Source organism: Garra rufa, unplaced genomic scaffold (genome assembly GCF_049309525.1).
Source record: "Garra rufa unplaced genomic scaffold, GarRuf1.0 hap1_unplaced_002, whole genome shotgun sequence".
Classification (NCBI taxonomy): domain Eukaryota; kingdom Metazoa; phylum Chordata; class Actinopteri; order Cypriniformes; family Cyprinidae; genus Garra; species Garra rufa.
Window position 1 is genome coordinate 2,541,322 of NW_027394277.1, and position 13,181 is coordinate 2,554,502.

At 40.5% G+C, this 13,181-nt stretch overlaps 1 protein-coding gene across 1 annotated transcript; it reads right to left on the bottom strand.

Annotated features, from left to right (window-relative positions):
* Positions 1 to 1,621: 1,621 nt before the first annotated feature.
* Positions 1,622 to 10,213, bottom strand: LOC141305338 (uncharacterized). Its single transcript, XM_073832454.1, has 11 exons — positions 9,814 to 10,213; positions 8,431 to 8,552; positions 5,103 to 5,189; positions 4,916 to 5,004; positions 4,449 to 4,557; positions 4,167 to 4,283; positions 3,987 to 4,069; positions 3,732 to 3,893; positions 3,097 to 3,154; positions 1,868 to 2,193; positions 1,622 to 1,788 (listed from the first exon to the last, which is right to left on the bottom strand). The coding sequence occupies exons 1-10, from the start codon at positions 10,211 to 10,213 to the stop codon at positions 1,957 to 1,959; spliced, it is 1,464 nt and encodes a 487-aa protein (XP_073688555.1). The 3' UTR covers positions 1,622 to 1,788; positions 1,868 to 1,956.
* Positions 10,214 to 13,181: the final 2,968 nt, after the last annotated feature.

Here is a 13,181-nt window from a genome sequence, read left to right on the forward strand (position 1 = left end):
ATTACACAAAAGTCAGAATATTGAGTTTATATCATGCATATATGTCAAAAAAGTCAGAATATTGATTTTATGACAAAAATGTCAGAATACTTAGTTTAAATCATGCAATTATGAAACAAAAGTCAGAATAGTGAGTTTATATAATGCAATTATGACACAAAAGTCAGAATAGTGAGTTTATATCATGCAACTATGACAAAAAAAAGACAGGATACTTAGATTATATCATGCAACTATGACACAAAGGTTAGAATAGTGAGTTTATATCATGCAATAAAGTCAGAATAGTGAAATCATATCATGCCATTATAAAACAAAAGTTAGAATAGTGAGTTTACCTAATGCAATTATGACACAAAAGTCAGAATAATGAGTTTATATCATGCAATTATGACAATAAAGGAGAGGCGGTATTAACATCAAGTGACATGGCATCTGACGCACGGAAACCACTGGCACATGCCACTGCTCAGTGGCACATCGAGTGACACTTCCGGTTTTCAGTGACATGTGTCACCGCAGAGTGGCAAGTGCCAGTGACACTTGTGACGTGCCGATGGATTATGTCAGTGTCACTGTCACTCGAGTGACACTTCCGGTTTTTACTGACATGTGTCACCGCAGAGTGGCATGTGCCAGTGACACTTGTGACATGTGCCAAACTGCCGATGCATTATGTCAGTGTCATTGTCACGGAACATGCCACTGCTGTGGCACACTGGCACCGCGAGTGACACTGTCGCTGTCAGCTGGAGTTTAACGTAGACCGTGTAACACACGCATTTAACGGCCGAACTTATATTTATGACATTTCTATCAAACATTGGGTTAATTACATTAATTATTTCGTACAACACCCATTACGCTTTTTCATGTTTTCAATATTTGTGTTGTGTATTTACATATGTACTTAGGTTTATTTTACGTTTTGTTTTATATAGCCAACTTTTTTTCTTTTTGCAATCTATTTAAATACATATTCTAAATACATTTTTTGACAGGATTTCACATTTTCCCCTTCTTTGCATAGAATGTACAGTTCCGCTGTGTCATTTCGAATTATAAAAGACAGATAGGTGACCATAATTGTAATGTTAAATTTGTACCAACCTGCAGAAGGTATGTGCTGCTATCACTAATTGACACTTACCAGGCATTTCAGATAATTGTGCATGAAAATTTATTTCAAAAACCATTATAAAGTGACACCTACCATTCAGAAAGGCTTTATGACAACTGGCACCAACCATTCAGAAGTGTACTGGAACTTGACATTGGCTCTTCACAATGCAGAGTAATGTGGGTCTGTAGATACTGTATTAAACTGTATCTCTAGTATAATGTGGCTACAGAAAGTCAAATAATTTAACAAAACATTCAGGCATCTCCACAACAAATTACTTTTCACATTGTTAGTAAATAGTTTAATTTATTTTTGCATAAGTCTATAAATTATTCTTTTTAAATATTAAAGCCATGTTTGGGAACCTCTTATGACATTATTAAATGATATCTATATTTTAGTTGAATTAGTAGTTGTTATTGTAAACTAACCCCCAATGTCAGTCAATGGTAGCATATAGAATGTACTGTTTATACCTTTTTCAGCAAGCCCAGACAGAAAAGACATTCAACAAGCGTGTTAGTTAAAGCAATGGCAATTTTCTTTAATCGGTAGCTGGTTTTGCAAAGCTCAATTCAGTGAAACTTAACCATGCCAGAGGCCATTAAAACTTCAGCCGCATAGCGGCAAATATTTTCCAGTCTTTGTAGAACAAGTATAGTCACCTTAAAAAAAAGAAAAGAAAAGATGTTACCACCAAACATTCAATAACAACAACCAACATTAATCACAATTACCACCAACCTCTGGAAGCATGACATCAAAGATGTAGTTTAGGTTTTCAAAATCTTCATCTGCATCCACCGCTCTCTTTATTTTGTCAGCAAGTTTGATTAAATATTAAACATGAGAATATTAAATAATTTAGGATAAGGAATCGGTCTGGTGGTAATATAACTCAAAATATACAGCAAGTAAAATGTGAAACTTTCGCTTCTTACATCACTTTGACTGAAATGGCACTGTTGTGGCTTTAAGTGCTGCTTGAATTTCATTGATGTCTCAGGATGCTTCCACATGTAAAATCGGCAGGATTTGAGAGCCTCACTGTGAAAAGCTTTATGTAAAGCCTGTGGGAATAAAAGTCTGTTAAAAATGTTTTTTTTTTAAAGACTTCTCTTCTGCTCACCAAGCATGCATTTATTTAATCCAGAGTACAGCAAAAACAGTAAAATTGTAAAATATATATACTATTTAATATAACTGCTTTCTATTTAAATTTATTTAAAAATGTTATTCATGTGATCAAAGTTCCATTTTCAGCATCATTACTCCAGTCACATGATCCTTAAGAAATCATTCTAATGTGCTGATTTGCTGCTCAAAAACATTTATTATTATTATCATCAATATTTAAAACAGTTGAGTAAATTTTTTCAGAATTATTTGAATAGAAAGATCAGAAGATCAGCATTTATCTGAAATAAAAAGCTTTTGTAACATTATACGCTACACCAAAATTACAGAAACTTTATTTAGCAAGAATGCTTTAAATTGATGAAAAGTGATGATAAAGACATTTATAATGTTACAAATGATTTCTATTTTAGAACTTTCTATTCATCAAAGAAACCTAAAAAAAAAGTCTACTCGGCTGTTTTCAACATAATAATAATAATAATAATAATAATAATAATAATAACAACAACAATAACAATAACAACTATAAATGTTTTTTTAGTAGGAAATCATAATATTAGAATGATTTCTGAAGGATCGTGTGACTGGAGTAATGATGCTAAACATTCAGCTTTGAAATCACAGGAATAAAATACATTTTTTAAATATATTCAAATAGAAAACAGTTATTTTAAAGAGAACAAATATTTCAAAATGTAGTTGTTTTTGCTGCACTTTGGATCAAATAAATGCAGGCTTGATAAACAGAAGAGACTTCTTTAAAAAAAAAAAAAACATTAAAAATATAACGTGTTTGTGTGTGTGTTCAAAAATGTTTATGATTTGATACTCACTTGTATGTCCTCATCTGAGATTATGTTCTCAATTCCAAGTCTCAAAGCCTTCTGAGTGCTACAAACAAACAATTATGTAAATTTGATCAAAATCAGGTTATGACATGGCAAAGAACAAAAAAAAACACGGTATAGAACAAAGACTACAGAATACCCAAGACTTGTCACTCCTGAAGTTTTGAATGGGGAAAAATGCAAAGCTCAGTATGGCCAATCTGAATAAAAGAGCCAATAGCTAATCATCATCACATCACTGCAGCTGCTGTTAGAATTCTCAGTTGCTGTAGAAACAGTTAACAATCTGAGATGCACACTTAGGGCTGTGCATGTGCACTGGCTGATCGAGCTTGAAAAACAAGCTTTTTTAATGGTATTTGAGCAAAAGAAACCACATTTATGAGACGATTTAAATTACTTGCTCTAAAGGGACTTTGGTATAGAATAGTTGCTAATCATCTTAAGAGAAAATGACAATGAGCCAGGTGCACCACAAAAGGTTTTTTCCAGCATGGTATTTAGGTGAAAATAAAAATAAAATGTAATCCTGGGATAAACCATGATCCAACTCCATGTTTTTTAATAATGGAACAATCTTTTTTTGTATGAAAGAAATAATCTTTCCAACTTAAACTTACCTATCAAAGGCGTATGGCTGTGTCAAATCACATCCACATCCACATTTAAAAGTTCCTTTTTTGGCCTCAGCTTCTTTCACTCCAGCACAATCTGTGTGTAGCCAGCCCAAACACAAGTCACACTGTACCCACAGGATCTTTACAACACTGGGGTACAATGGCCTGGTAATGTAAATTAGATACACATTGAATAATACATGTATTAACTAAGATTATATTAACAAAAAAAAACAAAAAAAAGGCAAGAAGGCCTACCCTTCGCCCACTTTTTGGAAACAGCACACACGCAAGTCACCAGCCATGCATTGCATTGGTTTTTCTGGGTTTTTCATTGAGTCCTATAGTGAAAAACAATATTGTTAGTAATGTTCTGTTCCTGTCAATTAGTAGTCTCAAACATTCAAAAAAGCAATCTTTACAAATAGGACAACTAACCTCTACAACAACATCTTTTACTAAGACTGTTGCATGGTATTCTCGTAGATATTGTGTTTGTGACAGACCAATGCTCTCTTTGGTCAGAGTGTACCCCTTCAGCTCCATCTCTGCCATCTGTTTAAGGTGAACAAAAATTAAAGATAACATGTTAGTGGTGTATTAATCAGTGTGTCTTTAACTGTGCCACTCAACTGATGAAATAAAAACAATTTTGTAAAAAGAGAGCTTACAGTACAAATTTATTACAAGCATAAAACATCATATTTATTACATTCTTACAGTGCATACAAACACTCCACAGTTGTTTACATCCATCTGGCTCTGAAGCCACTGTGGTGGATAAGAGATTGTCCAATCAGCAAGATTCCATGTGTTACTGAAGGCATGACTGGTGAAAAAAATGATGCATAGAGACAGACAAAAACATTAGGAAATGAACAGAATTAGGCAATGCAGATCTGAATGAAATAAAATGCATTCTAATAGACTGCTCATTTATATTGAATATCAATTAAAATTACCCTACCTTTATATTAATGTGAAATATACTGTACACTATGTAATAGACTAGTCAAAGATAAATAATAGAAGTCACAGATGGTTACAGTATCACATAACAGTACACAAAAATACTTTTAATACTTTTAATTTAATATACATTGGCTGTATGGTCAATGTGCTTTATATATATGGCTATTTATGCTGAAGCACAGAAACTTTAAAAAGAAGGAGGCCAAACATATTACCAAAGTATTTCCATATGTTGTTTTGGTATGTCTTTGTAAAGCCCCATGGAATCAAACACCCGGAGCTCATGACTTTGACCACATAACACCTATAAAAATATGAAAAAGGAAAAATAAATATACTTAAAATACACAGAAAATAGTTCATGTTAAAAGCTATTCGTAGGATCTCAATATTTCAACTAACCCACATAATGAAGTGGTCCCCGATCTCAGGGTTCTCTTTGCGACTGACACATCGAGGAAAAACTACAGTGTCACTGGTTTTAAGGTTCTTTTCAAAATAAAAAAATACATTCAGTAAAATTATTAACATTAATTATAAAACAGTCAATAAATTCATACATATATACACGTGCAAGAAATGTATACCTTCAAGCATGATAAATTTCGAGGGGATATTTTTTTTTTGAGTGATCCAGTCTCTCCACCAGCAAATAAATATAAATGTCGGGAGCATCACGACCTTTCAGAAAGTTATAAATAATGCAATAAGTAATTCTTTTTAAATATCTAAAAAGATCTAGTATATATACTCACATTGGGTGTTGTAGATGCAAGCTGTGCTACTCTAGTATTAACAGCCTATTACAGATAAAAATGTGTTAATATGTTTTTTCTTACACACACACATTAACATACAAATAAGTACCGTACATACATCATCAGTCAGCCATGGTTGGTTAGGTAGGATGTCTTCTGATTCAAGTGAAATAGACTGTGCTGGATAGATTGTCTGTAGGTCCTTAACTGTTATTATACAGTTGTCAATTTGCACAAGGACAGACATATCATTTTGCACAGTGGAGTACAATTGTCACAAGGAGGGTCAGAGACGTGCGGATCCATTTGCAGCATTTATTTCAAACACAACAAACACAAAGGGGCAAGCAGAAATCGTGGTCAAAAACAGGCAGAAAGGTCAGGGCTGGCAGCAAGAATCAAACACGGGAGGGAGTCCAGGAATCAAAACACAGGGAAAACAAACTCGGGAAGAAACGCTCAGAAATACAGACCATAGGGAACAATAAGACTTCGCCGAGTGGCTGTGTGTGGGAGAAGCTTAAATGCAGTCAGTGTGATGAGGTGCAGCTGTGAGCGGTAATCAGTAAAGTGAGAGCAGGTGAATGCAGTGATTAGTGCAGTGGCTTGTGGGAAATGAAGTCCATGAAGTGTGGTGCAAGAGTACATGATGACAGGATAGACCAGATACGTGACAGAGCCCCTCCCCAAGGAGCGGCTTCCAGACGCTCTAACCACCTAATACAACCTGGAGGGTGGTGGAGCGGAGGCGGAACAGGGGGAGGGATGGAGGGCCAGGTCCATGTAGGGGTACTGGAACCACGAACTGAGGCGGAGCCGACGGAGGGAGAAGCCATGGTGGAGGAAGGGTTGGCTCCTGCCTGGGGCCGACCGACGGAGGTGGAGCCGGTGGAGCCCGAGGCGAAACTGGAGAGTCGATGGTCCTGGGTGACACAGAGGATCCGGAGGACCAAGGCGGAACCCAAGGCTCTGGCGACCCCGGCGGAGATGGAGGTCCGGAGGCACGCAGCGGAGCCGGAGTGACAGAGGATCGAGGCTGTGCCCACTGGAGGGAGGAGGTCCACAGAGCCGGCAGGACGGAGTGACGAGGCGCAGCCGGAGGAGTAGAGTCCAGAGGCGAAGGTGGGGCGACGACTGACAACGGAGACGAGGGAGCACAGAGCCGGGGTGGAGCCGCAGGGTCGGAGGGCCGAGGTGGAGTCCGGGACTCTGAGACTGGAGGTGATGGTGAGGGATCCTTCAGTCTGGACATCGATGGAGACTGGCAATCCCACTGCGAGTCCTCTGCACCGAAGGTGGGATGTGGGTGAGCAGAGGGACTGTCAGGAGACAGAGGTGGCGGGACTGGAGCAGCAGGGAGGGCGGGTGGGAACCCACACAGTCCATACATGGCCTCCGTGACCAGAACCGGGCAGACAGGAATTTCAGGACGACTGGATGGAACCAGCGGAGGCTCTGGAAGGCTGGGCGGAACCAGCGGAGGCTCTGGAAGGCTGGGCGGAACCAGCGGAAGCTCTGGAAGGCCGGGCAGGACCAGCAGAGACTCTGGAAGGCCGGGCGGGACCAGCGGAGACTCTGGAAGGCCGGGCGGGACCAGCGGAGACTCTGGAAGGCCGGGCGGAACCAGCGGGCGGAACCAGCGGAGACTCTGGAAGGCCGGGCGGAACCAGCGGAGGCTCTGGAAGGCCGGACGGAACCAGCAGAGACTCTGGAAGGCCGGACGGAACCAGCGGAGACTCTGGAAGGCCGGACGGAACCAGCGGAGACTCTGGAAGGCCGGGCTGAACCAGCGGAGACTCTGGAAGGCCGGGCTGAAACAGCGGAGGCTCTGGAAGACTGGGCTGAGACAGCGGAGGCTCTGGAAGGCCGGGCGGGACCAGCGGAGGCTCTGGAAGGCCGGGCGGGACCAGCGGAGGCTCTGGAAGGCCGGGCGGGACCAGCGGAGGCTCTGGAAGGCTGGTTGGGAGACCAGCTGCTCGAGCCGACAGCAGCGGTGGGTCCTCCACGCTAGACATGAATCTTTGATAAGTCTTGGGTGCAAATTTGGGCGTGGCGGCAGCCACCTTGGGTGCAGATTCTGGCGTGGCAGCCATGTTGTGAACAGGCTCTGGAAGGGCAGACATCTTGTGCTGTGGCTCCTCTAAAACACCCACAGTTAACGGTGAGCCACATAGCAACAGCGCATACTGCATACAGTCCTGTAGCGAGCAGTTAAATTCCCCTCCAGGCAGCATAGATTTAGCAGGTTCATTAAGTCCATAACGAAATAGGCCCCTAAGCCACGCTTCATCGTAAAATGGTAGTTCCTTGGACAACTCACAAAACTGGTGAACATATTCATCAATGGGTAGATCTCCCTGTCGCAGATTAAGTAGCTGGTTGACTGGGTCCATGTTTGCGCTGGTGGTGGGATAAGGCTGCTGGATCCTGGTGCGGCGAAGTCTTCTGTCACAAGGAGGGTCAGAGACGTGCGGATCCATTTGCAGCATTTATTTCAAACACAACAAACACAAAGGGGCAAGCAGAAATCGTGTTCAAAAACAGGCAGAAAGGTCAGGGCTGGCAGCAAGAATCAAACACGGGAGGGAGTCCAGGAATCAAAACACAGGGAAAACAAACTCGGGAAGAAACGCTCGGAAATACAGACCATAGGGAACAATAAGACTTCACCGAGTGGCTGTGTGTGGGAGAAGCTTAAATGCAGTCAGTGTGATGAGGTGCAGCTGTGAGCGGTAATCAGTAAAGTGAGAGCAGGTGAATGCAGTGATTAGTGCAGTGGCTTGTGGGAAATGAAGTCCATGAAGTGTGGTGCAAGAGTACATGATGACAGGATAGACCAGATACGTGACAACAATTCAGTAAGCTTAGCCTACAAGCAAATAATAACATGTATAATGATAATACAATTATTATTACAATTTGAAACTAAAAATATATTTGTGCTAAAACAAAAGTCAATACTTGCAACAAACCTTGTTTTCCTTCAAGATGGGGAAAAGTGATGTGCTAAAGCGTTGTCCTTCCTCTGAGATTAATTCTTTCTTTTTTCCTTTGATACACTCAGGATTCTGCAATGTTGAGTGAGTGCCTCTATCTGTAACAATACACACCGATTACATTAGAATTTACACAACTTAAAGGTCCCATATCGTCAAAATCCAAATTTCCTGGCTTTTTTCATGATAACTAAGGTCTAGGGGCTATCTAACTACCATATGAGTTTCAAAACAGTCAATCCACAGTAAACTGCACACAGCCTGCTTAAAGTAGCTGTTCATTTTCACGAGCAGCTGTGACTTCCGTAACGATGTGACGTCCGATCGACTCAAGTCACCGCCTTCAGTCACAAACCAACGTCCCACCCTCCTTTTGTCAAACCCCCAGACAACAACGCATCCATTCCATTGAGCAACAACAACAGGAAAACAAGTTGAGAAAACCCTGTTCAGTCGATAGATGTCAAGCTACTATCATTACACAGGCTTCAGAACAACGTTAATATAAGAGACCAGCGGCACGTCAACTTCAGCCTCTTTCACACAGCGATTCCGGTAAATACACGGATAATGTGTCCCACGATTTGTTCCGGAATTGTTTAATTTGGTTCATTCACAGTTGTTTTCCGGAATCTGTGCATGCTTTACACACAAACCATAAAGACATGTGACGTTTGGATGTGAGATGTAATGCGACGCGTACGTTTCACTAAACTGAAACTAACCTGAACAAACTGTGCTTCAGCGCTGATAGTGAGGAGCTGGCTCTGCCTGATGATCGCTGCTTCATTCCACTTTGCATGTAATGTTATTTTTCGTTGTGAAGAGTCGCTTGATAACGTGCATCATTACTACAACAATGCCTTTAGGTTCTGGCTTTGGTTCACACAGTTCCCGTAATTTTCCAGAATCAGCGCGCATTGTGAAAGGGGCTTTATTAAAGCAACAGTTATGTAGCCTACTGCATTCGGTGTTTGTAAAAGAAAAAACATTAATGATCATTCTAAAATATCCTGTTGAGTATCAGCTCTCTCTATTGCTCTGAGCTCGCTTACGCTTACAGCATACATGACCGTAGTTACCTGTGATTGGCCTGGTTGTGCGTCACTCAGAAAACAACAGGCCAATCAGAAGAGAGGCTCATGAATATTAATTAGATGGGCCAAAATCGACCTGTTTTTGACAGAGCTCCTAAAAAAGGAGCTGTAAAAATATATTGAGATGGATTTTGGCACTTATACCGCAAATATATATTCTTAAGGACATCAACAAATAAAATAAACCTCCAGAAATGTGTACGATATGGGACCTTTAAAAGCTTAAATGCACAATTTAAAATAAGATTTCTATTAGTCTCACATGCAGTGAAGAGGCACAGTCTTCCATCTGGACCAACTTCAGCTGATCCTTGCGTCTGTCTTACCATTTTGTCCATAAATGATCTGTTAATTTGTGTGTTGTGTAAATGGAACACCAAACGAAGTGCAAACATGAAATGGACATCTTTAAGCTGACACAGGAAATATCGAGAATTGGCGAGTTCTCGATTAAGTTGTTCTGCCATGGAAGAGTTGATGAGTCCAGTAAGTTCTGGGACAAGGTCAAGGCTTCTCAGTTTCTCTTTTTCCTGTTTTTGATTACGCTGATGAAAGCGGTCATACAAAGAAAATCTATCTGAGGTTCCAGTGATGGGGTGAGGTTTGTCTAGTGATTCTGTGGCACCATCATTTTCACTGTGGACACGTCCACCTTCCTTCATGGTTTTTACCCATTGTAAATTCACGACAAGCTCCTTGGCTGAGGCCTTGGCCACATTTTCAGCAGTGGCTTCACAGAGTCGGCCATCAAAAGGTCTGAAAAATGCCTGCCGAGTTCTGTTATTTGCATGTCTTGCAACACGCCCAGCCACATCTGAAATATATGGTTGGTGGAGTTTTTAAACTCAGAAGCGCATCGACGTGGTCCCTTGCTGACTCTTGCCACCAAAGAGGGAAACAACAATACACGACAGCATGTGGGCAGCCAACATGAAGAACGCCACCTAAAAAATAATTGACAAAAGCTAATACATTTCTCCTTCAATGTACAACATACAAAATTGCATAGTTGCCATACTTCCAGTTTTTTGTAGTTTAATGAACATTTTAGGGTAAACGTCTTTGTAAAGAAGTAGCTCCTCCAAGCGATTAATTATGTCAGAGGCAGAGCCAGCAGCAGATACTCCAAGCTGTGCACATGCTGCCAGCAGCTCGTTTTTGGACGGCTTGAAGAAGAAATGTAAAACTTATTTTTTACTTCAAAATAACATGTTTAAAAGAAATAAATATGGTGGAAAAATACCTTTTTTGATTCAATCAGTTTTAGTACTGTGTCTTCAACAGCATGTGAATGTACAGGAGGGGACTTGTCACTTAGACGGTCTGAAAACCCTTTGAGGATCTCTGCTTTTGGAACAACTGTTCCAGCTCTGCAGGATGATCCAAGCCAGGGGGCAAAAGATGAATAGGATAGGTCACTGGAGAAAGGGTTTCTCTCCTTTGTTTCTATGATATAGGGAGAAGGGCCACATTATTTATCTTGTCATTTCTGTAGTATTTTAATGACAATTCATTTGATCATAACATACACCATAAATCAATGTTTGTTCGTGTGTTTTTTTTTTTACCATAACAGAAACCAACACAAATTAGCTCCTTTTCTAATGAAGACCATCTCTCATCGACATTGACACTGAGGTCACTTTGTTCAACATTCTCAGTACAAGGCCTCTTCAGGAGATTGACTAGTAAGAAAAAAAATACAAATTTGAAAATTGGCTATCATTATTTCCCTATTTAATTCTAATGTACTTATTATTAGTAGTATGTAATTTCAATAAATAACTTACCAGGTAGATCAAAAGCCACCTTCCAATTGCTGTCTGCAATTAAAATAGGTGGCTCATGGCCACAACGAATGCAAGAAAAGTCATAAGTAAATCTGGTCATTGCCCAGAAATGAAAAAAGGCTTTCCTCAGGGTATTGTGGTGAATTGTTACTGCAAGGAGGTCCTCCAGCATTGACAGAAATCGTCCAATGGCTGTGTTTGTCTTCAAAGTGTGTTTAAAAAAGAGAGAGAGACATTTTTGAGATACTGTACATAACAACTGCAAAATGTTAATAATTTTTAAATCAGTTTTAATAAATAATAATTGTAATTAATTCATTAATAAAAAATATTTAATTAATTAATAATTGCAAACATTTTTATAACTATTACTTTTAATTAAGAATTTCAAACATTTTAATACATAAACCAAATTAATTAATTAATTGTATACATTTTTAATGAATCTTTTTCTTACCTTTATAGCAGATGTCATCATTGCACAAAGACGAGTTGTCAAAATAATACTGTTGTTAAAATTGTGAAATCCTGCAGTGTACTCTTGAAACCTGACTGGTGTTTTGCAGATCGGGCAATTCTTTACACACACTGCAACACCTTTATTAGAAGAGAGAAAAAAAGCATGTTTGTGGGTGGTATTTGGCACATTTACTAATGTTTGCTTTTTTTATTTAATGTACAAACCTTTCTTCACTGAAGATATGTCATAAACTGATGCATTCCTTGTGACAACCACAGGTTCTGTGAGACCTGGTGGGGTTGGCCCAGGGCAATAAGGACATGTTTGCTCTGTGGGCTCAAACCTTTTCGGGATCTGACTTGCCTGAGTCCTTAATTCTTGTGGCAAATTTTCTGGAATTCGTTTTTTTTCCCAGAGATAGTTGGTCATTGCAACCAATTGGTGCTTCTTCAATCCTTCTCCTACAACACCAACTCCAATCTCTTCATTTTCAGAGGGGTCCCCTGACAAGTCACTGTCTGTTCTAGAACTCTCTTTTACTAAATCTTCTCTTTCTTGACATCTATACTGCTTCTTTGTGGCTTTACAAAGGCAATACCAGTGCCCTATCAATTTGTCAAATGACACTCTCGTCCGTCCAAAGAGGCACCATCTTTCCTTCCTTCCTGAATAAACTGAAAAGTATACAAATCTTCCTGAATATTCATGTTTCTCATAGAAAATTGGAAAGACTGAGCAGATCCCCTTTTCTGATGCTGAATTGTTGTGTTCTATGCACTCTGTCATTCTGGTGGTGGAAATCAATCCTTTTTCTTGCATATTCTTTATGCATTCCTCTTTCAGAGGTTCAGGAGGAATGTATGGTGGAGCAGAAGAAACGTCTAGGTTACGAAGGTAACCCACGTTCCCTGAAGGAGGGAACGGAGACGTTACATGGGATCTCGCTTGAGAGACCGATCATCTCTGAGCCTTATATCAAAAGGCCAATTGCAAATTGGCGAGTGGACGTGCGCGGCGGCCACGCCCCCGTACATACGGGTATATAAGATGGCCGCGCGCATCACTCAGTTAGGCTTTTGCTGAAGAGCCGATCGAGCCGGCGTCAGCGCGACGCCAGGGCGTGGCAGGGGAATGTAACGTCTCCGTTCCCTCCTTCAGGGAACGTGGGTTACCTTCGTAACCTAGACGTTCCCCTTCAGTCGAATCACTTCGACGTTACATGGGAACTAGCCCTATGGAAAAGGCCACGACCCTGACGCCGCGTTACGCAACGACTTCACGTGCTGACAAGTATACGTGCCGGCAGGCGAAGTGTAACGTAACCTTCCCAACGCCCTGAGGCCCAATAAGGGGGCCCTTCCAGGGATGCCAGTTGTACTG

What these genes read in the sequence shown, in the direction of transcription:
- LOC141305338 (XM_073832454.1), bottom strand. Translation starts at nt 10,213, where the DNA reads ATGAAGGAAGGTGGACGTGTCCACAGTGAAAATGATGGTGCCACAGAA. An exon ending in CCATCTTGAAGGAAAACAAG is followed by an intron (nt 5,190 to 8,430) that starts GTTTGTTGCAAG and finishes TATTTTGAAAAG; the next exon opens with AACCTTAAAACCAGTGACAC. An exon ending in GGGACCACTTCATTATGTGG is followed by an intron (nt 5,005 to 5,102) that starts GTTAGTTGAAAT and finishes ATATTTTTATAG; the next exon opens with GTGTTATGTGGTCAAAGTCA.